The sequence below is a fragment of the Pseudopipra pipra genome, chromosome 28, assembly GCF_036250125.1.
Source record: "Pseudopipra pipra isolate bDixPip1 chromosome 28, bDixPip1.hap1, whole genome shotgun sequence".
Lineage (NCBI taxonomy): Eukaryota > Metazoa > Chordata > Aves > Passeriformes > Pipridae > Pseudopipra > Pseudopipra pipra.
The window spans coordinates 1,765,891-1,793,715 of NC_087576.1; the positions used below are offsets into that span (position 1 = coordinate 1,765,891).

Consider the following 27,825-nt stretch of genomic DNA (forward strand, 5'->3'; position numbering starts at 1 on the left):
AGCCGAGGCCCCCAAGCACCTCTACTCCAACGCAGAGCGGCTGCAGCAGCTGGTAACCTGCTCATGCCACCCCCGGGGTGGGGAGACGGGCTCCCACCGTCCTCTTGCCCGCGGGATTCTCCCAATATTTCCTTCCACAGCAGCAGAGTTTGGACCGGGCAGTGCAAGGGCAGCGCAGGAGACCCGTGTCTGCACTGCCCACCTGTGCCAGCAGCAATGCCCTGGGCAGTGCCCGGCCCTCGCAGGCAGGTGAGAGGGGCTGGGTGCTCCTCCCAAGAGTGCAGCAGGGTCCTCCCTTGCACCCCATGCACCCCAATCCCGGGGGCTGGGGTGAGGGCTGTGGTGCCCATGAACGTGGTGTTGTGCCATGATTTCCCAGTCCTTAATCCTGTGCGTCCTTCCCCTTCCCTTCCTCCCCAGCATCCTTCTTTCATTCCTCCCCAGCATCACTTCCCTGCTCTTCCTTCCCAGAATCCTTCCTTTTCCCATCCTCCCCAGCATCCCTCCTCTTCTCTTCCTCCCCAGCATCCTTTCCCTGGCCTTCCTCAGCAGAATCCTTCCTCTTCCCATCCTCCTGAGCATCCTTCCTCTTCCTTTCCTCCCCAGCACCCCCACCAGCTCCCCGGGGCAGAGTTCCCAGCCCACAGCAGGCAAAGGAGAACCCCAACCTCCAGAGCAGGGATCTTTCCCGATCCCAGCGCACCCTGACACTGCCTGAGAGGAAAGGGACTCGGGATGGGCTGGACATCCTCATTGGTAGGGTCACAGAGGGGCTCTGCCCTGCTGCCAGGGGCTGCCTGGTCCTTGCTGGAGCAACTGGCAGGGTCAAGGCGTGCCCGGGCTTGGCAGTGCTGCCTCTGTCCTTGCAGGGAAGAGAGCCTTTCCCAAGCTGGAGGAGAAGGTGGGACAGCTGGAGAGGGCCTGCCGTGTGAAGGGCAGGCTGAAAGCCGGCTCCGAGATGAACCTCCTGGCCATCGGGAAGTCACTGAAGGGCCACATCGCTGCCACCGCCAGCTCGGCCGGCTCCGAGGTGGGGGACACGGGATGCAGGGAGAGCAAAGGGTTTTAGGGGGCTGCCCTCACCCTCTCTCCGCTGTTTTTCCACCAGGGATCATTCCTCAGGCCGCTGCTGAAACGCACCACGTCGGCAAGGAGCGCCCTGAAACCGCCCCCATCGCCCGTCATCGTGGAGAAGGGGAACGTGAGGCAGAAGAGGAAGGTACCCCCGGGGTCCAGGCGGGGTGGGAAGGGCTCAGGTGATCCCAGGGCGCGGGGAGACGGGGGATTGACCGTTCCTGGGCCGCCCTCCAGGAGTGGGAGATGAAGTCTGCGATGTGACCCCGCCCGCCTGCAGACGGACCTGCCGGAGCGGGAGTGTCCCGGCTGCGCGTGGATCGTGCAGGACCGGAGGACCGGCCTGGATTCAGCCTGGAATCTGAGTTTTATCCGTCCAGTATCAACGCTACCACTACGCACATCTATTTTTTATATATAGATATATAGATATATACATATCAAGCTCTCCCTCGGTGGGTTTCCAGCCTCTCCCTGCTGTGTTCCCGCCCGTCCCGGCACCTCGTTTTCGGGGTACAGAATTCCCAGGTACAACTTCCTGAGCTGCTGGCTCTGCCCCCATTGTGGGTCCGGTACAAACTGTGCCTTGGCAGCGCCCCAGCCCCCCCAGGACCCCCATTTATAGGGATGGGTACGGATCCACCTCGGATTGAGCAGCTGGCGGGGCACACACACAGTTCGGGGGCATCCAGTTCTCCATTCCCTGGAGCTGGCAGGACCCAGGCTGGGCCCTGGGTGGTTTTCCAACAGCTGTGCTCCTCAGGGCTTGGTTTTCGTTGGAGAAATGTTTTTTTTTTGTTTTGTTTTTTTTTTGTTTGTTTTTTTTTTTAAGGACTAAAAAAAAAAAATATGTCGTAAAACGTGTGTTGTGCTGTGTGAAAGGGAGAGCTGGGGAAGGGGGATGTCCTTGTCCTTGTCCTTATCCTGGTGCATTATGAGGGGTATCCCCACCCCAGTGCAGGGAAGGTTGTCCTTGTCCATCTCTATCCCAGTGCAAGGTGTGTGTGGGGTCCTTCCCTGTCCCTGTGCGAGGTGTGTGTGGGGTCCATCCCTATCCCAGTGCGAGGTGTGTGGGTTCCATCCCCATCCCAGAGCCCCGGGTCCGTCCCCCGCCGCGAGCTGCCCCGCGGGGCAGTTCCAGGGCTATGACACCTCCCCAACCCCAACCCCTCCTCTCCCCACCCTCCTCCAGTCCCGCCCCCTCCCCGTGTCCCCAATCCCGCCCCGATCCCGCCCATCCCGCCGGGAGCCGGAGCGGAGCCGCCGGGGGAGGGAGCGGGGCGGGGCCGGGAGTGGGGTTGGGGTTGGGGTCGGGGCCGGTCCCGGGGGTGGTCCCGGGGGTCCCAGCCATGCTGAGCCGTCTGGGAGCGCTGCTGCAGCAGGCGGTGGAGACGGTGAGGGGGACACGGGGGGGACCGGGAATGGGAACGGGACCGGGAACGGGACCGGGGGGGGTTGTTCCGTGCGCCCCTGACCCCGGCCCCGGTGTGCGCAGCGGGAGCCCAGCGTGGACCTGCTGGAAGCCTTCACCGAGCACTGGAAGGGCATCACCGGCTACTACCTGGAGGCCACAGGTGAGGGGGGTGCGGGGACAGGGTCGCCGTGCCCCTATATGGGGTCCCTGTGCTCCGGGTTCGGGTCCCTGTGCTCCGGGTTGGGGTCCCTGTGCCTCGGGCTGGGGTATCTGTGGTGTAGGAGTCAACTCCCTGTGGTGTGGGAACAGGGGTCTCGTGTCCCGGGAGAGGGTCCCTGTGCCCTAAAATAGGGTCCTGTGCCCTGGGAATAAGGTGCCTGTGCTCTGGGAGGGGACCCCGTGCCCTGGGAAGGACCCCATGTCTTAGGACAGGGCTGTGTGTCCTGGGAGGGGGTCTCTGTGCCCTAAAATAGGGTCCTTGGCCTGGGAATAAGGTGCCCGGGGAGGGGGTCCCTGTGCCCTGGGACGGGACCCCGGTGTCCTGTGGCAGACCTGGCACGCGGGGCTTTGGCGTGGGACGCCCGTTCCCATTCCCCGGAAGGATTTCTCCACGCGGGGAGCTCTGCCCTGCCCGGCCCCAACCCCCGGCGCCCCAGCGGGGTCAGCACGGGGGGGTTCGGGTGGGTGCGGACACTCCCGGGAGCGCCGGACAGGCTGGGACACGTCCCCGCCGGGAACACGCCGCTCCCCGGGAGCGCTAAAGCGGGGCCTGCAGAGGCTTCAGCCCCGATTCCCAGCGGGATCTTGGCCCTTCCCGCTGTGCCGGGGCGGGGGGGTCTCCAGGGCTGGCAGTGCCCACCGGCAGAACGGGCAGCGGGATGTCCGGCACCTTCCTAGGCCGGGAGCGGAAGGAGCAGCTGCCGGCTCTCCATCCTCACATTGCCATCTAGCGTCATTCCCAGCCCGGGAGGAGCGGGATTCCGGGCCGGCAAAGGATCGGGGGGAGCCGCTGGAGAGCGTCCCAGCCGGGCATCGCCCCCTTTGCCGCGTGCCCTGGGAGCGGGGCGGGGGGCACACGCCGCTGCCCCCCATCCCTGTGTCCACAGACGAGAGCATCCCGGCCAGGCAGACGGACATTCCCTGGCGCCTCAAGCAGATGTTGGATATCCTGGTGTACGAGGAGAAGCAGCAGCCGGCGGGGGAGACGGGGCCGTGCCTCGAGTACCTGCTCCAGCACAAGCTCCTGGAGACACTGGGCACGCTGGGAAAGGCCGAGGTGGGTGTCCCAGCGCCGGGAAAACGGCTCCAGGGGGAAGGAACCCCCCCAGAGCTGGAGTACTCACAGTCTTTTCCAACTCCTTGATGTGGTGCCACTCAGTAATTTTGATTTTTGAGCATTTTTACTGGAAGCGAGACTTTGTGAAGCGTGAGACGGTCGGGGGGGCTTGGCTTTTTGGGGGGGAAAACTTGGCTTTTTTCAGAGGGTCTTGGATTCCTCAATTTAAGATCCCCATTGGGATCCTTTCTGGGGCTCCTCTGAATGGCTCTTGCACCCCATCTCATCCCCGTGTGTGCAGAAAGGGGTGGCACATCACTGCTTGGCTTTGTGGGATGAGGAGGGTTTGGAAAAGTAAATATTGCCCAAATATAATGGCTCTGCTGCTCCTTTATTGCTAATAATTATGAGGTCCCTATAAATAGATTTTTATTCAGGCGTAAGTGTGGTGTGGGCTGTGGAAACATGCTGGCCTTTCTGTGCCTGGGAGGATTTGGGGTTTTGGGGTGCTGGGGTTTAACTCCCCATCACTGGGAAAAGGGGAAATAATCCCCCAATGATTTTTCAGTGCAGAGGACTGAGTTAAATCCCTGATTGTTAAAGGGAGCCCAGGGTGGGTGGGATGTGCTGGGGGGGGTCCATGCATCATTTTGGGGCACCCCCCTGGGTGAGCCAGCGGGTGATTTGGGGCAGTTACAGGGAAATCAGGTAACTGGGCTCTGTCTGATTCCTCCCCGTGTCTCATTCCCAGTATCCCCCCGGGATGAGGCAGCAGGTCCTGCTGTTCTTCAGCCGGGTGCTGGGGCAGGTCCAGCACCCCCTCCTGCACTACCTCAACGTGCACAGGCCGGTGCAGGTGAGGTCCCATCCCTGGGCTGGCTGCATCCCTGCCAAACCCCCCCTGGGAAGCAGTGCCCACGGAGAGGGGGTGGGAGAGCCCCCAGAATTCCCACATCCCTCTCTCCCTGCCTCCTCAGAAGCTGCTCCAGCTCAGCAGTGGCCGCCTGGGCTCGGGCACAGAGAAGGAGGAGGTGCAGTTCGCTGCCGTCCTCTGCTCCAAGATCCAGCAGGATCCCAGCCTGCTGCCGTATATCCTGGAGGTGAGCAGCCCCCCCCATGCCAGTGGGACAATTTGGGGTCCCCTTTTTGCAGCTGCAAAGCTTGGGGTGAGGAGGAGGAGGAGGAGGAGGAGGAGGAGGAGGAGGAGGAGGAAGGTGGTGGCTCCTTTGCTGCTCCTCTTCCTCTCCAGGGAAAGAGTGTCCTGAACGGGAGGAGAGCCCAGGAGCTGCCGGGCAGCCCCAGGGAAGAGGGTGTGGAGCATCCCCCGGGCACCACTGCCAGCTGCCCCCCGGCCCAGCCCTGCCCACCACAGAGGGACAGCAACCTCGTCACCGCCCTGGTGGGGCTGTGCAGGAGCAAGGTACGGGCAAACAGGGGTGGCAGGAGGGGACGGTGGGCACTGCCAGCCATGTGATGACCCCTCCCTCCTCCTCCTCTTCCTCGCAGAAGAGCCGAGTGGCGCTGAAGGCTCGGGAGAACCTGCTGGTGCTGGCGGGGCTGGCCCAGGAGGCGGCTGCTGCCTGCCTGGTGAGGAGCAGTGCCCTGTGCCCGCTGCTCACAGGGCACCTCTGCGAGCTGTACAGCGCCGTGCCCCCCGGCACCGACCCCGCCGACGTCCTCGCCATGGACAGGCCCAGCTGGAGGTGAGGGGGGCGCTGGGAAGGGGAGCTCAGGGGTCACCAGGGTTTTGTCACAGCCCCCCCGTGCCCTCCATCCCGCACAGGTCGCAGGGGGACGCTGCCGGTGACGGGGTTTTCCCGGGGAAGGAGAGCCTGGCTGCCTTCCTGTGCTGGCTGGACTACCTGGATGAGCTGGTGATGGGGGCCCACCCGGTGAGAATCACGGGATCACGGAGTCAGTTAGCTTGGAAAAGACCTCTGAGGTCACCGAGTCCAACCTGTGACATGCCACCACCCTGTCACCCAGCCCAGTGGGACACATCCAGTCATTCCTTGGGCACCTCCAGGGGTGGGGACCCCACCCCGTCCCTGGGCAGCCCCTTCCAACATCCGACCACCCTTTCTGTGAAGAACTTCTTCCTAATATCCGACCTAAACCTCCCCTGGCGCAGCTCGAGGCTGTGCCCTCTCATCCTGGGGGGTTCCCAAGCCCAGCCTCTCTTTCTCCCCCAGCTCGTGGCCGACGCCATCACCGAGGCCGTGGAGGAGAAGTTTTTCCAGGGCGTCCTGCAGCCACAGCTCCTGCAGATGTGAGTGTCTGAGGCTGTTCCTCTACCCAGGACCCCCCGGAGCCAGGAAACGAGGTCTCCTTTCCCCCTCTGGCAGGTCGGAGCTCGCCGTGCTGGGCGCCACGGCCGTGCTGGCGGGGACGGTGCGGCAGATCCGCGCCCCTGCCCTGCTCCAGCGCCTCGTGCTCTTCCTGCTGGGGCCTCACCGGCACCCCGAGACCCCCGGGGACGCCCCCCACGCCCTGCGAGCGCAGCTCATCGACCGCTGTGACCACCTCTCCGACGAGGTGAGCCCGTGGTGGGCGGGAGGACGGGGAGGGGGCGGCGCCGGGGGAGGGTCTCGGTCTCACCCCGTCCCGCCCTGCCCAGATCAGCCTGGCCAGCCTGCGGCTCTTCGAGGAGCTCCTGAGGAAGCCCCACGAGCACGTGGCTCACAACCTGGTGCTGAGGAACCTGGAGGCCAGGGCGTACCTGCAGCGACAGGAGCGCGGGCCCCCCGAGGCGGACCCCGAGGAGGACGGGCTGTGAGAGAGGGGGGGGCTGAGGCAGGGTAAGGGAGGGGCAGCCCCTCAGTGCCCACCCCGCTGACACCTCTGGGTGATGTCACCACCCCGCAGGGAGCTGGAGGAGGATCCCTATTTCACCGACGGATTCCCAGACACCGGCTTTGGGACAGCAAATAACCCTCCCCCGGGCTCAGCCCCGGCGGGGAAGGGGCAAGTGAGCGAGGTGGTCAGCAGGTAGGGCTTTGGAGGGGCTGCCCTGGCTCGAGGGGCGGGGGCTGTACCCCCCTCCCCATGCCCCTCTCTCCCCTCTCTTCCAGCTTCCTCTGCCTGGTCCCGGAGGAGGCAAAGACCTCCTCGTGCATGGAGGAAGGTGGCTACGACACCTACGTGCACGATGCCCTGGGCATGGTGGGTGCCTGGGGGGCTCCCCAGGGGGGTCCCCATCCCACTGCTGGTGGTCCCTGCTCCTAGTCGTGGTCCCTGCTCCTGGGGGGGTCCCCATCCCGCTGCTGGGGGTCCCTGCTCCCGGGGGGGGTCCCTGCTCCTGGGGGGGGTCTCCATCCCGCTGCTGGTGGTCCTTACTCTGTCTCCCACCTGCTGCCACCCCCCTGCCAGGTCCAGACGTGTCGTGCCACTGTGGCCCCGTGGGGGTGGCCCTCAGCCCCCCGACCCCTCGAGTGCTGCCACCCTGGAGGGGCGTTTTATGAAGGTCACTTCCTCAAGGTGCTGTTTGACAGGATGAGCCGGATCCTGGACCAGGTATGCCCTGGGTACCCCCAGGTGCCCACTGGGCTCTGCCCTTCCCCTTGGCACCACCCTCATCTCACCCGGGGGGTGTTTGAGCAGGGGGTGGTGGCTTCACATGGCTACTGCCAGCCCTATGCCCTCCCCAAGACCCCCATAATGGGGGCAAAGTGGCCAAGAGCATCAGGAGTGCTTGGTGGGGATGGGCTCAGGACCCACATCAGGGGCTGGGGGATGTTGGTGGGGGGTGGTCAGCCCCGCCCCAGCTCCTGAGCATCCCCCTTTTTCCACCCCAGCCCTACAGCCTGAACCTGCAGGTGACCTCGGTGCTGTCCCACCTGGCCGCCTTCCCCCACCCCCACCTCCACGAGTACCTGCTGGACCCCTACCTCAGCCTGGCCCCCGGCTGCCGCTCGCTCTTCTCCGTCCTCGTCAGGGTAACGTCACCCACCGTGCTGGGGGGGACACGGGGACACCCCCCCAACAACCCTAACCCTCTTTTCACCCCCCCCAGGTGATTGGGGACCTGATGCAGCGGCTCCAGCGGGTGCCCCAGGCCAGGGCCAAGCTGCTCCTGGTGCGCCGGCAGCCTCCTGGGGCTGGTGCCCGGCGAGCAGTGAGTGCTGGGGGGGCACTGGGAGGGTGGGAGTGCCTTTTGGGGGGCAGGGTCTGTACCCCAGGGAACCCCCCTCTTTGCTCCTCTGCCCCCAGGATGGATCACACGGTGCTCTTCAAGGGCGTGGTGGTGCTGGAGGAGTTCTGCAAGGAGCTGGCTGCCATCGCCCTGGTCAAGGGGCCGCCAGAGGGGCCACCCTGAGCCCCTCTTGACCCCCCCCAATTCGGCTGGGCTGCGGTGGCCACTGGGGGTGGCCAAACCCCATGCTCTGGTAGCCTCCAGTGGCCCTGTCCTGACTGCCAAGAGCCAGGAACGGCCGTGGCACGCCGGGAGGGACCTCGCAGGAGGAAGAGGAGCCACCGAGTCCTTCCTCAGCACCTCGGGGGTGACGCCACCTCCCCGTGCAGGATGTGGCCCCGCCGGGGGCGAGGCGACCGGTGCTGCGTGTCCTCCTGGGTGGTGGGTTCCTGCTCCCCCCAAACCTCCAGCAGGGATTTTTTTTGGGGGGGCAATAATGGGGTGTGTGGGGCAGTGCCCCCCCCCGTCAGCTGCAAGGACTTGCTCGTCCTCCTCTGGTGCTGTGGCACAGGGGGGTGACATGTGTGACATGTGTGTGTGTTGGTGCACAGCACCTGCCCCTGGGTGATGGGACTCTGCTCTAATAAAGCTGTGAGCTCAGCACCATACACGCTGTGGCCCTGCCATCCCTTCCCAAACACCCCCCAAAATGGCCACTCCCAACTTTCCCCCCACCCCATATCCCACCTTGAACCACAGCCAGGTGGGTGGAAGCAGCAGCAGCAGCAGCAGCAGCCAGGTTTATTTTACCTGTGGTCCCAGCACCCCCAGACCACAACCGTGTCCTGCCCCAAAGCATCCACAAGCACATCCATCCCAGGGCTCCCACCTTCAGCAGGACCCCTGGATGCGTGTCCCGCTCAGACACCCCCCCTTGCCTCGCCCCATTCCCAAATCCAGGCTTCCCTGGCACTAACTACGGATGGGCACCGTGGCCCGGAGCCGCTGCAGGATGCGGCCCCTCAGCCCCTCGTCCTCCACGTGCCACCAGCGCAGCGCGGGGTCACACGGCTCGGGGGGCACATCCCCGCGGGTGCCCGGGGCGCTCAGCACCACGTTGAAGCAGATGCCATCAGCCCCCCCGGCCCCCCCGGCCCGGTGCTGCAGCCCCAGCAGCCCCAGGAGCCCCGGCTGGGGGTCCCAGGGGGGGTCCCAGGGCAGGCAGTCCCGCAGCAGGCGCAGCAGGGGCCGGCACAGCCCCGCGCGCAGCTCGGGGGGGGACGTGCCACAGGCCACCACGGGCAGGTGGGGGGTCCCGGCGGTGCCCAGCAGCACCCACAGGTCACCAGTGGTGCTGGTGAAGGGCAGCAGGAGGCGCAGGCAGAGGGGGGCACAGGGCAGCTGGCGGGGCAGGGTCGGGGGGTGCGGGGGGCTCCGGCGGTAGCGGGCGGCCAGGTCCAGCACGGGCAGGATGTCCAGGGAGCGCAGGGGCAGCGCTCGGGGGTCCCCCGACCACCACTGGGCCTGCAGGGACTCGGCGTCCGCCTCCTCGAGGGTCTTCAGGGTCCCACCTGAGGGCAGAGGGAGGGGCCTGGGATAGGGTGGGTGTGTGGGGGACAGCGGGACAGGCAGGGGGGTGGCAGTGCCTGGTGATGATGGGGCTGGGGGGGGCAGTGAGACCCCCCCTTGTGGGGCTGAGAGTGGACACTGATAGCCCAGAATGGAGTCGGGGGGGTGCCAGTGCTGGTGGCTGGTGGGGGCAGGGGACAGCGATGTCCTGGCACAAAGGTGGCAGGGGACACCAGTGACCTGGTACAGGCTGGCAGGAGACACAGGTGTCCATCATGGAGCTGGCAGGGGACAGGGATGGCCATCATGGGGTTGGAAGGGGACACCAATGCTCTGCCACAGGGCAGGCAGGGGACAGGGACATCCATCATGGGGCTGGTAAGGGATGCCAATTCCCGTCGCAGGGCTGGCAGGGGACACAGGTGCCCATCGTGGTGATGGCAGTGCTCGTCACAGGGGTGGTAGGGGACAGGGACATCCATCGTGAGGCTGGCAGGGGATGCCAATTCCCATCACAGGGCTGGCTGGGGTCACGGACACCCATCGCGGGGCTGGCAGAGGGCACACCATGCGCCCCCCCACCCCGTGCCCTCGCAGCCCCCCGGGACTCACCCGCGGGCCGCGCCAGGAAGGCGAAGCGGATCCAGGCGGGGCCGCGCTCCTCCAGCGCCAGCAGCGTGACGGGCTCGCACTCCAGCCCCGACTCCTCCTTCACCTCCCTCCGCAGGGCCTCCACGACCCCCTCCCCGGGCTCCATCCTGCCCGCGGGCAGGTACCACCTCCCGCGGCACTCGGGCTTCGCCTCCTGCACCAGCAGCACCGCGCCCTGCGGGCACCGAGGGGCTCGCTGGGCACCGGCGGCTTTCGGGGGGCACCGAGGGTCCCCCCGGGGGGGGTTGGGGCTGCCTCACCTCCTCGTTGAACAGCACGGCCAGCACCACGTAGCAGACGGTCCTGCCCAGGCTCACGGGCGCGGGGGGCGCGGGGGACCCCTCGAAAGTCGCCCCCACTTCCCAAGCGCCCCCGTCCAGCACCGCGTCCAGCTCCGCCGTCGGGGCGTCCCCCATGGGAAAGGCGGGAGGGGGGTGGTCCCGCGGCTGGATGGGGAGGGGGAGCACCCGCTCAGGGGGTGGCGGGGTTTTGGGGCGGGGAGGGAACCCCCCAGACGTGCAGGCGGGGGGACAAGGAGCCCCGGCGGCGCGTGGGCTGGAGGGGGCGGTGAGGGAGGGGGTCTGGCGATTGTGGGGTGCACGGCGGGGTGGGATGGGGGGTCCCGGAGGAGGGGAAGGGCCTGCTGGACTGCGGGATGGGGAGGGGGGTGTAGGTGGGGAAGGGTCTGCTGGGCTGGGGGGGCACGTAGCAAGGGAAGAGCTCGGTGGCCTTGGCGATGCAGGGCGGGGCGCAGAAGGGGAAGGGTCTGCTGGACTGGGGGACCCCCAGGGGGCTGTAGGGGGGCAGGTAGAAGGGGAAGGGGTCGTTAGGCTTGGGGAGCCGCGGGGGGCTGCGGTAGGGGAAGGGCTGGCTGGACTGGGGGAGGCATGGGGGGGCACAGGCCGGGAAGGGCTGGCTGGACTGGGAGAGGGGGCACAGGGCGCTGGGAGGGAAGAGTTTGCAGGATTTGGGGAGTCGGGGGGGGCTGCGGTAGGAGAAGGGCTGGCTGGACTGCAGGATGCACGGGAAGCTGAAGGACGTGAAGGGCTGGCTGGACTGGGGGAGGCTGGGGGGAAAGGGCTGGCTGGACTGGAGGAGACTGGGGGGAAAAGGGTGGCTGGACTGGAAGATAGTGGGTGGAAAAGGCTGGCCTGACTGGAAGATACTGGGGGGAAAGGGCTGGCTGGACTGGGGGGTACTGGGGGGAAGGGGTCGGCTAGACTGGAGGATACTGGTGGGAGAAGGCTGGCTGGACTGGGGGATACTGGGGGGGTAGGGCCTGCTGGACTGGGGGATGCCGGGGCTGGGGTAGAAGAGGTCGCTGGGCTGGGGGGTGCCAGGGGGGCTGGAACTGGGAGGGGACTGGGGGTCCCAGGACGGGCGGGACTGCAGGGCACTGAGGGGGGAGGGCTGGTCCCAGTCTGGGGGGAATGGGAATGGGGTGGGGGGCAGCGGGGGGCAGGGGGGCGAGCTGGGCTGCAGGGTGCAATGGGGGGGGGCAGGAGGGGCTGGGGGGTGTGCTAGGGCTGGGGGGGTGGGGGGCTATAGGGGAAGGTTTGGGGGGCTGTAATAAGGGTTTGGGGGCTGCAATAAGGGTTGGGGGGGCTGCAATAGGAGAAGGGTTTGAGGGGCTGCAGGGAGCAATGAGGGAGGATGTTCGGGGGGGCTGCAATAAGGACTGGGGGGGTTGCAATAAGGGTTTGGGGGGGAGCTGTAGGCTGCAATGGGGAGGATGTTTTGGGGGGGCTGCAAGAGAGGGAGGGCTCGGGGAGGATTTGCAATCAGGGTCGGGGGGTTGCAATAAGGGTTTGGGGGAGCTGCAGGGTGCAACGGGGAGGATGTTTTGGGGAAGCTGCAGGGGAGGCTACAGTAGAGGGAGGGTCCGGGAGGGTTGCAGTCAGGGTCGGGGGGGGCTGCAGGGTGCAAGGAGGAGGATGTTTTTGGGGGGGCTGCAACAAGGGAATGGTTTCGGGGAGGCTGCAGGGTGCAACGCGCAGGATGTTTCGGGGCGGGCTGCAATAGGGGGAGGCTCTCAGGGGCTGCAGGCTGCAGCAGGGGAGGGTTTGCGGGGCTGCGGGTGCGGCGGGAGCGAGCCGGGGGTCGCGGGGAGGGTCCGGGGGTCGCGGGGAGGGCGCAGGGACCCCGCAGCCCCCCCCGCCCCGCGCATGCGCCGCGCACTCACCGCGCCGGGGGCTCCGCCGCGCGGGGCCCGCCCACCCCCTCGCCGCCCATTGGCCGCGCCGCCGCGGCTTCTCAATTTCTATTGGCTAATCCTGCCGTCACTCGGACTGGGCGGGGCTTGGCTTTAAAGGGGCCGCGCGAGCGCGTGGCGTCGTGCTAATTAATTAGGCGGTGCTTATTACACCCTGGTCATCGCACGGTGGTCGTCGCACGGTGCACACTGCACTCCATGATACCCATTTCCCCATGCTGATTAATTGCCCGGTGCCAATTAATTGCCCTGCGCTAATTAACTGCCCCGCGCTAATTAACTGCCCCGTGCTGGTTGCCCGGTGCGGTTTCAGCCTCCCTGATCCCAGTGGGATGGAGGGGGATGAGGGGGGATGGCGAAGTGACCCTGATGGGATGGAGGGGGGGAGATGCTGGTGGTGGCACTGGGAGCATCCCTGACCTCACTGGGATTGAAGGGATATGCTGGTGGTGGCACTGGGAGCATCCCTGACCTCACTGGGATTGAAGGGATATGCTGGTGGTGCCAGTGGGAGCATCCCTGATCTCTTTGGGATTGAAGGGATATGCTGGTGGTGGCACTGGAACATCCCTGACTCCGATGGGATGGAGGGGGGATGAAGGGAGACGCCGAGATGGATGCTGGTGGTGCCATGAGAGCATCCCTGACCCCGATGGGATGAAGGAGATATGAAGGGAGATACCAAGATGGATGCTGGTGATGCTACCAAAGCACCCCTGACCCCGATGGGATGGCAGGAGATGCCAAGGGAGTTGCTGGTGATGCCTCTGGAGCATCCCTGACCTCATTGGGATGGAGGGGGGATGAATGGAGACCCCAAGGTGGGTGCTGGTGGTGCCATAGGATCACCCCCGACCCTGATGGGATAGCAGGAGACACCAGGGCAGGTGTTGGTGATGCCACTGGAGCACCCCTGACCCCAATGGGATGGAAGGGAGATGCTAGTGGTGCCACTGGAATATCCCCGACCCCAATGGGACAGATGGTGGACGAAGGGAGATGCCAGGGTGGATGCTGGTGGTGCCACTGGATCATCCCTGACTGTCATGGAACGGATGAGGGATGAAAAGAGACATCAAGGCAGTGCTGGTGGTGCCCCCAGAGCATCCCTGACCCCAGTGAGAAAGAAGGGGGATGAAGGCAGACCCCGAGGCAGTGCTGGTGGCGCCGGTGCCCCCGGCACACTGTGGACACTTTATTCCTCCTGCCCCAAGCCATCCCGGGAGATCCTGGAGCAAAGCACCAAGGTGGAAGTGCCCGCTCCCGGCTCCCTGGGGGTCCAGGCCCACATCCAGCCCCCATCCCAGACTTGTCAGAGCGTCCTTCCAGCGTTCCACGGGCTCACTTGCAGCCCCGCAGGACCCCCAGCGCCTCCCGCACGGCAGCGAAGATCATCCCGTCCAGCTGCAGGGGGTGCAAAGGGGGGGGTCAGCACTGCTCACCCCCACCGGGAACCCCCCCCACACACACACACACACACCCCCAGACCACCCACCCAGGCGTGGAGCTGGTGTGTGGTCCCGGTGGGATCGGGGCCGAGCAGCCGGAGGCGGGCGGAGCTCTCCGGGGACAGGAACCGCTGCTCCACGCTGATGGTGCCCGTCAGGCTCTGCACCTGCACCAGGGGGGCATCAGGGGCTCGCCCTGCCTCGGTTTCCACATGGGAGGGTGGCACAGCATCCCCCCAGAGGGGGGTTCGGGGCTGCCTACCTGGTGGGGAGCCCCCGCGGGGACCAGCACGGCGTCCCCCAGGCACTGGAGGAGGGTCCAGCCGCTCACCCCGCACTCCTCCCGCAGCCGCCTCCGCAGCGCCGCGTCCAGGTAACGCCCGGGGGGGTCCAGGGAGCGCCCGAGGGGCTCCCCCGTGGCCGCCCCCTCCTGCCCCGGCTCCTCGGATGCCTGTGGGGTGCCAGGGGTGAGCGGAGCTGGAAAGGGGGTGTCCGGAGCGGGACAAGAGATGCTCCAGTGGCACCATGAACCCCCATCTCGGGGTCTCCATCTCCCCTGCATCCCACCAGGGTCGGGGATGATCCAATGGCACCACTCGAGGCGGGGTGGGCAGCACGGGAGGGGGTGCTCTGGTCGCCCCAGGACTGACCTTGCTCAGGAAATCCCGGATCCGGGCGGCGTCCTCGGCACGGAAGATGTGCCACAGTGCCCCGGGCTGGCCGCCGGTGTCCTTGAGCCGCTCCCTCAGCGCCGCATCCATGTCATCCGTGTCACCGGGCAGGAGCACCTCTGCGGGCAGAGGGGGGGCTCAGGGAGGGCTCAAGGAGGTGGTGTGGTGTGGGGGGACCCCCGGTGCTCCCCCCCGTACCCCGCGGTGCCGCCGCAGCGTGAACCAGGATGTTGATGGAATCGGCAGCTTCCACCGCCAGGTTTTTGGTCCCGACGTTCCGGTCCCGCGGGTGCACACCTGGAAGCGGGAGCGGGGCGCTGGGTGAGCATCGAGCGTCCCCGTGGGAGGGGGGGGCCCAGGTGCCCCCCAAAGCCCCCGTACCACACTCACCATAGGCTGCACAGACACGTGGGCGCAGCCAGCGCCGGCCCTGCTGGCCCCCGCAGGTGGGTGGCCAGGTTGAGGCGGCCGCTGGCCCCGCAGTACTCGGGCAGGGGCAGGCTGGCACGCAGGTTGGTGGTCCTGTGGCACAGGGTGGGTGTTTGACACCGGGGCACCAAGTTACAGGCAAGGGCAGAGCTGCCCTGCTGCCCCCAGCGCTGGCGTGGGGAGGTCAGGGAGAGGGCGACCCACCCTCTGCCAACACCTACCGGCTCAGCTCCTTGTCCCCAAAGCCACTCTCCAGCTTCAGCAAGTCCCCAGCGCCCTGTTCCTGCTCTGGGGATGCTGCAGGAGGGAGCCCAGCATCACTCACAGGGATGGAGGGGAGGGGGGGCACAGCCCAGCTCCTCTCACACCTCACCCCAAAATCACCCTGGGCACCCCACAAACTCATCACTCCGGCTCCACTCACACCTCGCTCCAAAATCACCCTGGGCACTCCACAGACTCATCACCCCAGCTCCCCTCACACCTCGCCCCAAAATCACCCTGGGCACCCCACAGACTCATGGCCCCGGCTCCCCTCACACCTCGCCCCAAAATCACCCCGGGCACCCCACAGACTCATGGCCCTGCTCACCCGTGCTGGCAGCGAAGCCATCCCAGAACTCCCGGCTGCTCAGGCGGACGCGGCTCGCCGGCGCCCGCAGGTTCACCGCCTCCACCTCCTGCTCCCCCCGGGGTGGGCGGAACGACTCCGGCCCCCAGAGCCGCCCCTCCAGCCTCTTCTGCAGCCCTGAAACCAGCACGGGCTGCCGGGGCAGCCGGGGCTCAGCAGGGCTGGGGGGATCCCGGGTGTCCCCAAACCCCCCCCAAGGGACGGGGGGCTCACCTGGCCCTGCCGCCAGTGCTCCTGGAAGAGTTTGTAGTTGCTGGCGTGGCCGGGGTCGTGCAGCCAGAGCAGCCCGCTGGGCTCCAGGACGCAGTGGGACGCGGGGGGCTCGGGGGGGCTGGGCGGGCTCAGCTCGCCCCCCGCCTGCCTCTCCTGGATCTTCCTCTCCACCACGTGGGCGATGATGCTGTCCAGGATGCTGGTCAGGCGGTTGTCCTAGAAGGGGGGGGGGGATGCAAATGGAGAGCACCTCAGCCCACTCTGGCCCCCCCTGGCCCTGCCCAAGGCGGGGTGGGCAGCACGGGAGGGGGTGCCCTGGTCGCCCCGGGACTCACGCTGGGCAGGGTGGGCACCACGGGGGCGAAGGCCATGCGCACCCCGTCCTGCCCCAGGCACAGCTTCACGGCGGTGGAGGCCAGCAGGTCGCACAGGGTGGTGGTCTGCACGGCTCCCCGGGCCGGGGGCTGCCCCGGCGATGGCGGCCCCCCCTCGGGGCTCTCTGCTCGGGGGGGGTGGGAGAACATGGTCAGGGTTGCCCACGCCGCCCTCTGCATGTCACCCCCCTTACCCAGCACCCCGAGAAGGGGAGGGGGTGCAGCATCCCTGACCCCCCCGGGGCGGGGCCGTGCCCGCGGCGGGGGGGTCACAGCCGGCCCTACCTTCTTTGATGGGCCGGGAGGTGTCGGCTTGGCCATGGCTGGGGGGTGGCAGGGTGGGCACCGCGGCCCCCGGCGGCTCCTGGAACACCCGTGTGGGCATCAGGGGGGAGCCACATCCCCCCCCTACCCCCCTGTGCAGGGGTTGGGGTGCACCTGTACCCCATTTCCCCCCCCCATCCACAGCTCCCCCCGTACCTGCCTGCCTGGGGGCTCGGCCGGGCTCTGCTCCGCAGCCCCTTCCCCGCAGGAACAGTGGGACTCGATGCCAAACTTGGCCCTGACCTCGTGCAGAAGCTTCCAGAGCCTGGTCAGGACTGGGGACAACGAGGACAGGGGTGTCAGCCCCCCTACAGCGGGTGGGGGGAAGGTCCTGGGGCTGGGGGACACACTCACCACAGGTGGGGACGAACTGTGTGGGGACCAGGGCCATGACGGGGTGCTCTGGCCCGGGGGTGCACTCGGGCAGCTGTGCTGGACCCTCTGCATCAGAGAGAGGGTGTGTTCGTCCCCACCGAGCCCCCCTGCCAAGGGCTGGCACCCCCTTTTCATCCTTCCCCCCTTCCCACGTACCGGGGCCGTCGGCCTCCCTCCTGCCCCGGTGGCAGGCGGGGCACAGCTGGAAGCCACATCTGGCGCAGCTCCAGTGGGAGTTGAAGAAGCCGCGCTGGCAGGCGTCGCAGAGCTGGGGGGCTCCTTCCCCCCGCCTCCAGGCCGTCACCCCTGGGGGGAAGCACAGCTTCAGCCTCCCCAGTGTGCCCAGTGCCCCCCAGTGTCCCCCCTATCCCAGTCCCCCCTTACCCTCGGGCCCGCCGGGGGCTCCCGGCCACGTGTCCCTGTCCCTGCGGACGGCGTCGCAGAAGGGGTCCCCCAGGACCCCCAGGAGGTACTTGGCCAGGCAGAGGCTGCTCCCCACGCTCCTGCCCCCCGGCTCAGGGCCGGGTTCCTCCGGCAGCTCCCCCTCGGCCTCCCCCAGGGTGCAGAGGCCGTCGACGCTCAGCTCCCCGTTGTCCCCCAGGGCGAACCTGCAGGGAGAGAGGGGGGGGGAGATGAGAAACGGGGTGATGAGACGGGAGGTTAAAAATTGGGGTGATGGGAGAGGGTCCTCAAAGGTGGGAGGGGATTCTCTAAAGTGGGGTGACAGGAGAGGACAGTGTGAAGAGGTGAGAGGGGACGGTGTAAAGTGGGGACGCTCCGAAATAGGGTGATGGGAGAGGGTGTTCTCAAGTGGGGTGACGAGACAGGACGCTCTCAAGTGATGGGAATGATGGGGAGAGTGCCCCAAGGCGGGGTGGCAGGAGAGGTGGCTGCAAAGAGGGGTGAAGGGAGGGGATGCTCCAAAGAGGAGACATTAAAAAATGGGGTAACGGAAGGGGATGCTCCGAAACGGGGTGATGGGAGGGGATGCTCCATGGGCCCCCCACCCCGTGAGCTGCCCAGGAGCCCCGGGCTCACCTGCGGAAGTGCAGCAGCCTGCAGGTGCTCTCGGGGGGCTCTTCCTCCTCCTCCTCCTCACCCTGAGGGTCCCCCGTGGCCTGGGGGGCACAGGCACAGCAGCGGGGGATGCCCGGGGGCAGCGCAGTGCAGGGCAGGCTCTGCAGGCACCACGGCTCCTGCCGGCTCGGTGGCTCTGGGGGACACAGGGAGTGCTTGGGGACGCTGTGGAGCCCCATCCACACCAGCCAGGAGGGACTGGGAGCATCCAAGGCCAGGCTGGATGGGGCTTGGGGGACCCTGGTCTGGTGGAAGGTGTCCCTGCCCATGGCAAGGGGTTGGAACAAGATGGTCTTTAAGGTCCCTTCCAACCCAAGCCGCTCCAGGATTGTGGGACTCTGTGACTGTCACGCCGCGGCAGGGGCTGGAAACTGGGCCAGAAAGTAGGGCTGGAAAGTAGGGCTGGAGCTCTGCAGAGGTCAGGGCTGAGACGCCAACTCCTCCCCGGGGAGTCACTGACCCAGTGATGGCACTTCCACCCCCCGGGCATCCCACCCGAGGGTGCCACGCTGCCCCAGAGGAGTGTTTCCATCCATTCCTGCCCTGGGAATCGCTGCCAGCCTCAAGCCATGCCAGGGAAAGCCCCAGCGCAGCGGCCTTCCCAACCCTCACGTGTTCCCAGCTCGTGTTGTGGGCGCCGGGAACGGGGATGGAACGTTCCCTGTGGGATTGGGTGATGCCACCACCCTCTCGCCAGCCCCACCGGGCACCCTCCCTCCTTACCTTCCTCTCCCAGCTCCATCCTCCTCTCCTCGGGGTCCCCTCGGCTCTCTGTGCCCTCCCCAGGGCACACGGTGGCCTTCGTGCCCCTCTTGGCCGCCCCGGCGCCCTCGCTGGCAGCTCGGGGTCCCTCGGCGGTGCCATGGGGGCGTTTGGCCGAGCGTTTGCCCTCCCCGGGGGGCTCGGGACCCCCGTCCCGCCGGGCAGCCTTGAGGCGAGGCAGCGACTGCTCCGAGTGCCGCGTCAGCCACGTCTTCTTCAGCTTGGTGTGGTTGCTGGGGGGGCACGGGAAACGCCCCCCGGGCATGCCCAGGGCAGGCTCGAAGGGGTTGGGCACCCTGCAGCCCACCCCCGGGCACCCATCGCAGCCCGGGGTGGGGCAGAGACAGGCTGGGGGGGGCTCCGGCTTGGCAGGAGCCGGTGGGTAGTGCCCGTCCGCGAGCAGAGGCGACGGGTTGGGCTCCCTGGATCCCGGTAGCGAGCCGGGCTGGAGGCTTTGGTACCCCAGGCGCTCATCTTTGGGCTCTGAGGGCCGTCCCGGCCCGGTTTCCATGGAAAAATCGGCGCCGTGGGGCCGTGTGCCCCCCCAGGGACCCCCGCAGCCCCCCGCGCCGGGCTGCAGGAGGAAGAGGGGGTGGCTGGCGCTGGGGGGAGGCGTTCGGGCGTGGGCAGTGGGCACCGCCGAGCTGCCCCCGGCTCGGCCATCCCTCCACGGGGCTCCCGGCGGCTCCGGCCCCGCCGGCTCCCCCTCCCCGTCTCTGTCCTGCCCTGCCTGGCCCTTGCCCAGCAGCTGCGGCGCCGCGTGGTCCTTGGCGGGGGGGTGGAAACCGGGTTCTTTCTTCGGGTAAAACTCCTGCAAAGGGAGCAGAGGGGGGTTGGTGTCACCCCGGCTGTGGGTCCCTGTCGCTGCCTGTCACCCGCGTCGCTGCGGGGCGGGGGGGTGACGGGGAACATCCTGTGGCCCTGCCTCAGTTTCCCCACCGAGGCCGCCCCGGCGCTTCCCCGTCGCCGGCGGTGGGGTGATGGGGGTGCCTGTGTGTTCTCCCCCCGCCCCGCGGCAGCGTGGGAAAGGAATGGGGAGCCGCAGCGGCACGGGGTGCGACGGGCGCACCCAGGGCTGGCAGCGCTGCCTCCCGCCGCCCCCGCCGGCTCCTGCCGCCGTGACTCAGCCCCGGGGGTGGCATCACCCGCGGGGACACCGCGGAGCAGAGCATCACCCCTCCAGGGGCGTGTCACCCCGGTCCTCGGGGGGGGGGGGGGGGGGCTGGGACCCCCCTGTCGAGCTGCAGGAGAGGGGGGGGCTACCTTGCCCTCTTGGGGGGGCTGCCCGGCCCTGCCCTGGGTGCGGGTGCCAGCGCGGCCTTTCGCAAGGCTCCGCTCCCGGCCGGGTTCAGGCGAGGCTGGAGCCCGCTGCCACCCGGGGACCCCCGGCCATCCACGCTCTCCGGGGCGTCCTACCTTGTTCCCTGAGCTGGAGCAGTCGTCGAAGGGGGTCAGGGCCGCCTTGCACCTGGGCGGGACCCCCAGGTAGAGGGGCTGTCCCCAGGCGGGCGCGTAGGAGCCCAGGCGCCAGTCCACGCCGCCGAACCGCCCGTCCCCCATCGCCCCCGGCGCCTCCGCCCCCGCGCCGCCGAACGGGGGGTCGGCCGGGGGGCCGGCGGGCAGCAGCGAGGACAGGAGGAAGGGGCTGTGCTTGGCCTCCACGAGGAAGGGGCAGTGGCGGAAAGCCGGGGGGTCTCCGGCCGTGTCCCCCGCGGCCGTTCGGGGCTTGCCGGCGGCGCTGGGGCGCGGAGGGTCCAGCCCCGGCACGGGCAGGGGGTAGCGGTGGTACGCGTGGCTGTAGAGGGCCAGGGGGGCCAGCACGGCCTCGGCCCACCGCGACCCAGGGTGGTCCTTGCAGGGCTCCCCCCAGCCCGCCTTGGGCTGCCCGTTCCTGGGGGGCAGCAGCGGGGGCAGCTCGGCCCCGTCCTTGGGGCGGCACAGGGCGTCCCGCAGGCACGGCGGGGCCGGGGGGTAGGGGCAGCCCAGCCGGCCCCCGGCGAGCTCCCGGACGGGTCCCAAACATCCCTCGGAGCCCCTCCAGGGACACCCTTTCTCCATCCCGTAGCTCAGCTTGCCGGGCTCCGCGTAGCCCGGGAGTCCCAGCTCGACGGCAGCGCTTCGGGATAAGACCATCCCGCTGCTCTCCATCCCCCGGGAGTCCTGCGCTGCGTCCGGGGCTCTCCTCCACCGCGGCGGGGTCTCCCCCATCCTCGCGTCGCTGGCCATGCTGCTCCCACGCTCATGTGGTGCTCAGCGCCGTCCCGGGCTGGCCGGACCCTGCGGGCAGAGAGAGGGGCATCAGCGGGGCACTGCACCGAGCCCTGCCCGGGCAGCGCCGCGGGGAAACCGAGGCACGGGGATGGTTGGGGGTGTCGCTGGGGGGGCTGCTTTCAACCCCCCGGCTCCCCCGCGCCGTGTGAGATGGGAATCTCCCCGGCATGGCGAACGGGGGGATCCCTGGCTCTCGTGTGCCCCGCGGCATCCGTCGGGAAGCACGACCCAGGAGGGGAGGGCACATGTCTGGAGAGTGTGTATTCGCCGTCCCGTCCCGTCCGGTCCCTCCTGCGCCCATCCCGGCGTGGCTGGAGGCCGGGACGCTCCTCGCGCCCACCCGTCCCTCCGCACCCAGCCTGGCCCCGCGCCCGGCCGCTGGCACCCAGCGTGGGGAGGCCGTGCCCCGCGCAGGTATTTGCCTCCGGCCAGGGCTGGGCTGCGCTTCCCAGGAGGGCTTCCAGAGAAGGGGGAGCTCCCCGCTCCCAGGGGCCCCTCCTGGGAGAAATGCCTGGGGAGATTTTGCTGGATTAACCCTCCTCCGGGACCCGGGCCACACGCAGGCGCGGGGTGCAGAGCCAGAGCTTGCCGAGTCGGCGATGGCATCCCTTCCCCCTGTCCCCCTGTCCCCCTGTGCCCCTCCCTGCCCGGCAGCTGGGACAGCCAAGGGGGACAGGCACGAGGTCACCCAGCTCCCAGTGCCACTGCGGGGTGGGACGGAGCCGCCCCCATGGCCGGGATGGGGACAGGAGTGGGATGAGGACAGGAACAAGGTGGGGACAGGAGCAGGGTGGGGACAGAAGTTTGTGTCCCAGGAGCCGCCTGTCCCCGTCACATCCTCTGCCAAGGAAGGGCAAAGTCCCCATTCCCACACTGCTGGGGAAGCATCCTGGAGTGCCCTGTCCGAGCCGGGGCACCCTGGGCCACAGGGACACCCTGGGGACACCCACCCTGCTCCTCCAAGGGGCAGGACCCAGCCAGGCTCTCCCATCCAGCCCCGCTCCAGGACTCTGCTCCCAGCCTTGCCCCTGGTGTCCCAAGGCTGCCCCACCACAGGCCACCCCTGGGGTCCCCCCAGCTCCCCCAGGGTCCCCAGGGTGATGTTGTCCCCTGTCCTTCATCCCATCAGGAGCACAAAGCTCGGCAAGCATCCCCTCCACCCCACAGCTACCTGGAGGGTCCATCAGGGACCCCACGGCCGAGGACGAGCGGGTGTCTCTGCCGATGACACCAAATCCCAGAGAGGCAAGGCCGGGAGGGTGGGAGCACCTAAACCCACAGGCTGAAGGGGTCCGGCTCCGGGATCTGGAGGAGGCAGAAAGCCGCCTGGGCAGCCCTGGGGATGTTCTTCTCCGAATGCTGGAGCTGGAGTTTTTGATCCATTGGCTTGGGGGGCTCCGTGCTCCTCCTGCCTATTGTCCTACGAGCTGGGGGTCCCGCTGGGCTGGGATTCAGGGAGAGGGGTATCCAGGGAGCAGCACGAGTGGGACCTTCCCCTCAGCTCTGGGCAGCGCTGAGCATGACAGCAGGACGAGGCAGTGGCTCCGCTCCCCGCGATCCGCAGCCTCCGCCGGCTCCGGCAGCGACTGGGCGGGCGGGAGGGAGGGATGCTGGGGCTGCTGACGCCCGGGAACCGGGAATCGGCGTGGTGCCGGCGGTGCCGCCCAGCCCCGGGGGCACCGGCGGCGGTGCCAAGGCAGGGCAGGTGTGCTCTGCCCCGTGCGGGTGAAGAAAGCGCCCTTTGTTCGGCGGTTCCGCCCCGTCACCGCTGAAAGGCTCCAGCCGCCCCGCTCCGGGCCGAACTGGAATGGGAGAAACACCGGGATGGGCCAAACTCCCCCTGTCCTGGTGCTGGGGGGGGCTGGTGGTGGCGCGCCTGGCATGGAGCATGTGGCCACCCCATGGGATGTGAGCCCCTGGGACCCCCAACCCCTTTGTTCTTGCCCAAATAGCAGAGATCTGGCCTCAAGCCGCGCTGCCACCTTCATCCAGAGCCTTGTCCATCCCTGCTCCGGCTGCCTGGGATGAAGGCAGAGCTCCTCTGCCTCCCTGCAGACCCCCAGGTGGGAAGAGCAGGATGTGCTCCAAGGGGTGCAGAGGGGCTTTGTGGAGCACCAGGATGCTGTGGCAGCATCCCTGTGGTGCCATCCTGCTGAGGGATGGGAAGAGAGTACCCAGGGGGCCACTTACCCCCTGCCCTGCAGCCCACCAGGATCACTCCCATCCCAGCCATGCCCTGCAGCCCACCAGGATCACACCTATCCCTGCAGCCCACCAGGATCACACCTATCCCTGCAGCCCACCAGGATCACGCCCATCCCAGCCACGCCCTGGCAAAAACCAGTGCCCTGTGAGTGCTCTCTGCACCATTCCCAGCACTGAGACCCCTCAGCACCGAGACACCCCGACCCCAAACCCACCAGCTCCCACAGCCCACTCCTTCCGAGTGACTCTCCGGCCCTGGAGAGGGGGGAGCAGGTCCAGGGGGCTCCCCTGGGTGGACCCCCCGTTCCTGGGCTCCCGCTGATGTGGTGCTGATGGCAGCAGTGCCGTGCAGGTTTATATAACGTGTGTGTGTCCCGGGGACACGCACTCCTTACATAAACTGCATCCCTGCTCACGGCTCCCCTGGAATGGCCGGGCACGGCTCGGCACGGGGGGCTGGGGGCTCAGGGGGTGGGGTGAGGGCAGGCCAGGGCCCACGGGAGCCCGGCAGGGTGACGAACAGCAGAGCACAGGCGGCCTCCTGTCTCAGTAGCAGCTTCCTTGCAGTCCAGCCCCGCTGGGAGCCGGGGTTAACCCTTGCTGGACATGGCTTGAGGGACCGGCCACCACCGGGGTCATTTGGCCATGCCAGCGGGTGCTTGGGTGGCCCCATCCCACCTCCAGTGTGGGTCAACCCACAGCAGCACCCCCGGAGCCCTGCTTGCCATGGAGGGGAGGGTTTGGGTGCCAGGGAACAGGGAGGGGACCCAGACAGGGCTCGGGGCGAGGGAGAGCCCGCGCCTGCCTGCGATGAGAAGGTGCTGAAAGACAAACTCTTCCCATTCCCTCCCTGTGCTCCTCGGGAATGATGGATGCGGAAGGGCCGGGAGGGGGGAGCTGGCAGCTGGGAGGGGCTCCGGGAGGGGTCTGCAGCACCCTGGGGTGGCCGAGCGGGTCTCGGGGGGGCTGTGGGTGTTGGGAATGTTGTGAGGGAGGGACCAGGTGGGGAGAGGACTGGACACACCACCCCAAAACTGGGGAGCCCCAAGGGGCAAGGAGCAGGGAGCCAGGGGGGAGGGGGAGATGCTGGAGGGACAGGAGGGAATTTCCCACCATGCACCGGGGCAGCATCCCCAGGATCTGTCCCCTCCCCACGCCTCTCTGCCCTCAGCGTGCCAGGGAGCCCAAGGCCCTGGTGAAGCCTCCTGGGGGCCAGTGCAGCCCCCACGGGGTAGCCACGCTGTGGGCAGCTCTGTTGGGGCTCAGCCACAGCCTCCCCATCCCAGGAGCAGGATCTCTGCCTGCATCCCACACCCACAGCCTCTGGCTGGTCCCTGCACTCCCTGCCCGTCCCAGCACGGCCCACAGAGGGTCCCCCGGGGCGATCTGGGGAGGTCCAGGCTGGGCTTGAGTTTTGCCAGCTCAGGCTTTGCTGGGAGATGACCCACCCCCCCCCATCCCCACCCCGGGGAGGTTCTGCCATGGTGGCTTGGCACAGAGCTCCAAAATCCCTGGGTTTTCCCTTAAATCAGAGGGATGTCAACACCCCTGAGCCGAGCGCTGGCCGCGGGAGGCCGGAAACACCCGAATTAGAACCCTTGGCACCCCTGCCCTGCTCCGGGCTGGAGCACGGGGGAGACACTGGGAGGATGTGGGACGGAGGGACACTGTCCCCACGCTGTCCCCTTGGGACCATGAGGGGGGATGCGTGGCCGTGTGAGGCAGCGGGTTCCCGGGAAGCCCCAGCGCTGGGGAAGGGGATGGATGGGGGTCCCAGCACCCAACAGCCCCTCTCTGCTGATGCTCCAGCAGCCCAGGATCCTGCCAGCCCTACCCCTGTGCCCACAGTGCCTGCCTAGGCCAGAGCTCCTCCGGGCGCCCCGGGGAAGGGCTCTGAACCCCCAGACCCGCAGGGACCTCTGGCTGGGGAAGAACCCGAAATCCAGCTTTTTCCTCAGGCAAAATGGACCCTTTCTCCGGCTTGCCCGGAGTTCACTCCGAACACACAGAGCCCCAGCCCTTCCTCCTCCTCCTCTTCCTTCTCCTCCTTCCTCCTCCTTCCTCCTCCTCCTCCTCCCAGCCCCGGCGCTGAGCCCGGCACGCACCTACCTGCCTCCACCGCGGCGCAGGTGAGGAAGCTGAGGGCGCAGGCAGAGGAAGCAGCCCCGTTTCCCCCCCCCCGTGCCCAGCGCCACCGGACGCGATGGCCGCGAGAGCTTTTGTTAATCTGCACCCGGTGCTTAAATTAAAAAAAAAAAAAAAAAAGAAAAAAAAGAAAAAAAAAAAGGAAAAAAAAGAAAAAAAAAAAAAAAAGGAAGGAAAAAAAAAACCCACGTCAAACCTTCAGGAGTCTGGAGGCTGCGGCGGAGCGGAGGGCACGGGAGGACACTCACTCCCACACGAGCAGCTTTCTGGGAATTAGGGCCACAGCCCAACTGCTCTGGCAGCCCGCGCTCCCCTCCAGCCCTGGCCGCCGGTACGGCGGGGCCTGGGCAGCCTCCCCGGTCCCGGTCCCGGTCCCGGATCAGCCTCACCGGCCCCGCACGGCCCCGCCGCCGCGGGGTCGGACGCGTCTCCCGCCCCTAATCTCCCGCTTTTCCCCAGGGAGGTGAGTAAGCATCGCTAATCCCGCTCGCTTCGCTGCTGGGCGCAGACGAGCCGCTCCCCCCCACCGCGGGCCGGGGGGCTGCACCCCGGCACCCCCCGCCCTCCCCATCCCAGGTCGCCCCTTCCCCCGCGGGTGAAGGTTGGGATGCAGCGAGGAGATGGAGCAGCTCCTCCCGGTCAGAGGGGACCCGCGGGGATGACGCCGCAGCCACCCACCTTTGCCGGTGCCCCCCATGCCCGTGTGCCAGCGCGGGGGCGCCGGGGGGGACGCAGGACCCGGCGGCGGATGCTGCTGGATTCTGCCTTGCCCGCATCCCTTCCTTCCCACCCCCGGGGGAGGACAGGCGGGACGAGCCGTCCCGGCAAGCCCCGCTGCGGGGGCACAGTGCCCGTCCTGTGCCACCCCCTCGCCTCCCCCCTCACCCCCCCCCACGTGCCCGGGACTCCTGTTTACCCAGCGCCAGGAACCAGCTTCAAATACCTTGATGTAATTAAAAGCTCACCCCGGGGCCAAGGGCTTAGGACGGCAGCCAGGGACACGGGCAGCCCGCTGCCACCTGCGTGCGGCACAGGCAGGGCTGGCAGCTGCCCGCGCTCCTGGCAGCACGTACCTGGCAGCACCCGGGGGCTCCTGCCCTCACCACGGGCCCCTCGGGTGGCCCCGGCGCCGGTGACAGGCAGGTGACGAGGTGGCACCGCTCCTGGGGCGGGGAAAGGAGAGCCAGGAGTGCTGGGCAGGCTGGCAAGGCTGGAACTTGGTTTCGCTCGGTGCCCTGGGATGCTGGGCCTCAGTTTTCCCTGGTTCCCAGTGATGCTGTGCCTCAGTTTTCCCTGTTTCCTGGTGATTCCGTGCCTCAGTTTCCCTCAGAGCCTGAGATGCTGTGCCTCAGTTTTTCCTGGTTCCTGGTGATTCTGTGCCTCAGTTTCCCTCAGTGCCCGGTGATGCCGTGCCCCAGTTTCTCTTGGTGCCCTGGGCTGCTGTGCCTCAGTTTCCCCTCGGTGCCCAGAGAGGGGTCCTCAGCACATTCTGAGCGTGCTGCCCGAGCTTGGGGGATTGTGGTCCCCAAACGCCCCCTGCCCTGAGCCTCCGGTGTCACGGCAGGGACACGGAGCCGGAACCTCGCTCGGTGCCAGCGCGGGCTGGCTGGGGACAGACGGGTCCCCGGGGGGACAGGCGGGGAGGAGAGAGGGGATGCAGCAGCCTTCCTTCAGCCGTGTCCTCCCACACTCCCGTCACCTCGAACGCCCTTTCCCCGACCCCTCCTGCCACCGCCGCGCTCCCCACCCCGCCATCCTCTTCCTCGCCATCCTCCTCCTCCTCACCCTCACCAGCGGTTCGCCGGCAGCCTGGGGGCATGTGCGCGCTGGAGGACACGATGTGGGGGTGCAAGAGGTGCCGGCTGACCCCCTTCCTCCCCATAATGAGGGAGGAAGGTCTTACCTGCCCGCCGAGAGGGAGGGTCTCAGCGCCATCCCCCCCTCCCCGAGCCCCCCCCCGCCCGCGGGCATCCCGCTGCCTGCAGCTCCACATCCCGCCTCCCTGCCCTCTGCGGCGGCGGCGGGAGGCAGCTGAGAGCTCCCCGGGGCTGCCAGAAAAGAGGCTGCGTTTAAACAACAGACATAATTATGCTTTTGATACCGTCTGCTAAAAATACAGCGCGGTGCCGCGCGGGGAGCCATGTGTGCGCGGCCTCACATGGCTCCCGCCCGGAACAGCTGACTCAGGCAGCGGGCACTGAGGGGGGGGGGACACGGCTCAGGGGGGACCTCGGAGAGCATCGGGGGGTCCAGACCCTCCCCCAGCCTGCGGGAGGGTGCTGCTCTGCCGGGGACCCCCCAACAGCTGGTTTAAGGGCGATGAGGGCAGCCCCAGGGATGGCATCGGCATCCCACACATCCCTCCCCAGAGGGGCAGCAGCCCCCCCCAGTTGGCTGCAGTGGGGTAAAACGAGCTGGGAATGGGGCAGGGAGAGGGTGGGGGGCTGCAGGGGCGTGGAGGGGTCACTCAGTGCCACCACTGTGGGGTTTGGGGGGGCTCAGTGGGCTCCCAGCCCCATCAGCAGCAGGGGGGGGGTGAGGAGGATGCTGAGGGGTGGGTGCAGGGGGGCTC

The 27,825-nt window shown here is 67.9% G+C and overlaps 4 protein-coding genes across 4 annotated transcripts; 1 reads left to right on the forward strand and 3 right to left on the reverse strand.

The window, feature by feature from the left end:
* Positions 1 to 1,333: 1,333 nt before the first annotated feature.
* FHIP2B (FHF complex subunit HOOK interacting protein 2B) lies at positions 1,334 to 8,562 on the forward strand. Its single transcript, XM_064637859.1, is given in 18 exon segments — positions 1,334 to 2,468; positions 2,570 to 2,648; positions 3,595 to 3,764; positions 4,516 to 4,620; positions 4,742 to 4,864; positions 5,014 to 5,184; positions 5,271 to 5,467; positions 5,548 to 5,656; positions 5,957 to 6,033; positions 6,110 to 6,299; positions 6,382 to 6,536; positions 6,630 to 6,752; positions 6,836 to 6,926; positions 7,134 to 7,277; positions 7,559 to 7,699; positions 7,777 to 7,851; positions 7,853 to 7,878; positions 7,974 to 8,562. Coding segments are annotated over 18 exon segments (2,331 nt in total). The 5' UTR covers positions 1,334 to 2,219; the 3' UTR covers positions 8,080 to 8,562.
* Positions 8,563 to 8,664: 102 nt separating this feature from the next.
* On the reverse strand, positions 8,665 to 12,344 carry NUDT18 (nudix hydrolase 18). Its single transcript, XM_064637872.1, has 4 exons — positions 12,299 to 12,344; positions 10,377 to 10,562; positions 10,078 to 10,291; positions 8,665 to 9,467 (listed from the first exon to the last, which is right to left on the reverse strand). Exons 2-4 carry the CDS (start codon positions 10,530 to 10,532, stop codon positions 8,869 to 8,871), a joined length of 969 nt encoding a protein of 322 aa, XP_064493942.1. The 5' UTR covers positions 10,533 to 10,562; positions 12,299 to 12,344; the 3' UTR covers positions 8,665 to 8,868.
* Positions 10,588 to 12,348, reverse strand: LOC135403641 (uncharacterized). Its single transcript, XM_064637850.1, has 2 exons — positions 12,299 to 12,348; positions 10,588 to 11,215 (listed from the first exon to the last, which is right to left on the reverse strand). The coding sequence occupies exons 1-2, from the start codon at positions 12,346 to 12,348 to the stop codon at positions 10,588 to 10,590; spliced, it is 678 nt and encodes a 225-aa protein (XP_064493920.1).
* A 1,136-nt stretch (positions 12,349 to 13,484) lies between these two features.
* Positions 13,485 to 26,081, reverse strand: HR (HR lysine demethylase and nuclear receptor corepressor). Its single transcript, XM_064637855.1, is given in 20 exon segments — positions 13,485 to 13,732; positions 13,824 to 13,943; positions 14,039 to 14,227; positions 14,427 to 14,566; positions 14,646 to 14,744; positions 14,838 to 14,866; positions 14,868 to 14,969; positions 15,098 to 15,173; positions 15,469 to 15,640; positions 15,721 to 15,936; positions 16,056 to 16,219; positions 16,380 to 16,458; positions 16,575 to 16,693; positions 16,773 to 16,859; positions 16,950 to 17,099; positions 17,178 to 17,401; positions 17,832 to 18,006; positions 18,594 to 19,443; positions 20,049 to 20,909; positions 25,932 to 26,081. Coding segments are annotated over 19 exon segments (3,864 nt in total). The 5' UTR covers positions 20,859 to 20,909; positions 25,932 to 26,081; the 3' UTR covers positions 13,485 to 13,669.
* Between the last annotated feature and the right edge of the window lie 1,744 nt (positions 26,082 to 27,825).

What these genes read in the sequence shown, in the direction of transcription:
- LOC135403641 (XM_064637850.1), bottom strand. Translation starts at nt 12,348, where the DNA reads ATGGGCGGCGAGGGGGTGGGCGGGCCCCGCGCGGCGGAGCCCCCGGCG. An exon ending in GCGGCGGAGCCCCCGGCGCG is followed by an intron (nt 11,216 to 12,298) that starts GTGAGTGCGCGG and finishes TTTTCCCCCCAG; the next exon opens with TCTCCTCCAGTCCAGCCAGC.
- NUDT18 (XM_064637872.1), bottom strand. Translation starts at nt 10,532, where the DNA reads ATGGGGGACGCCCCGACGGCGGAGCTGGACGCGGTGCTGGACGGGGGC. An exon ending in CCGTGCTGTTCAACGAGGAG is followed by an intron (nt 10,292 to 10,376) that starts GTGAGGCAGCCC and finishes CGGTGCCCGCAG; the next exon opens with GGCGCGGTGCTGCTGGTGCA. An exon ending in CTTCCTGGCGCGGCCCGCGG is followed by an intron (nt 9,468 to 10,077) that starts GTGAGTCCCGGG and finishes CTCTGCCCTCAG; the next exon opens with GTGGGACCCTGAAGACCCTC.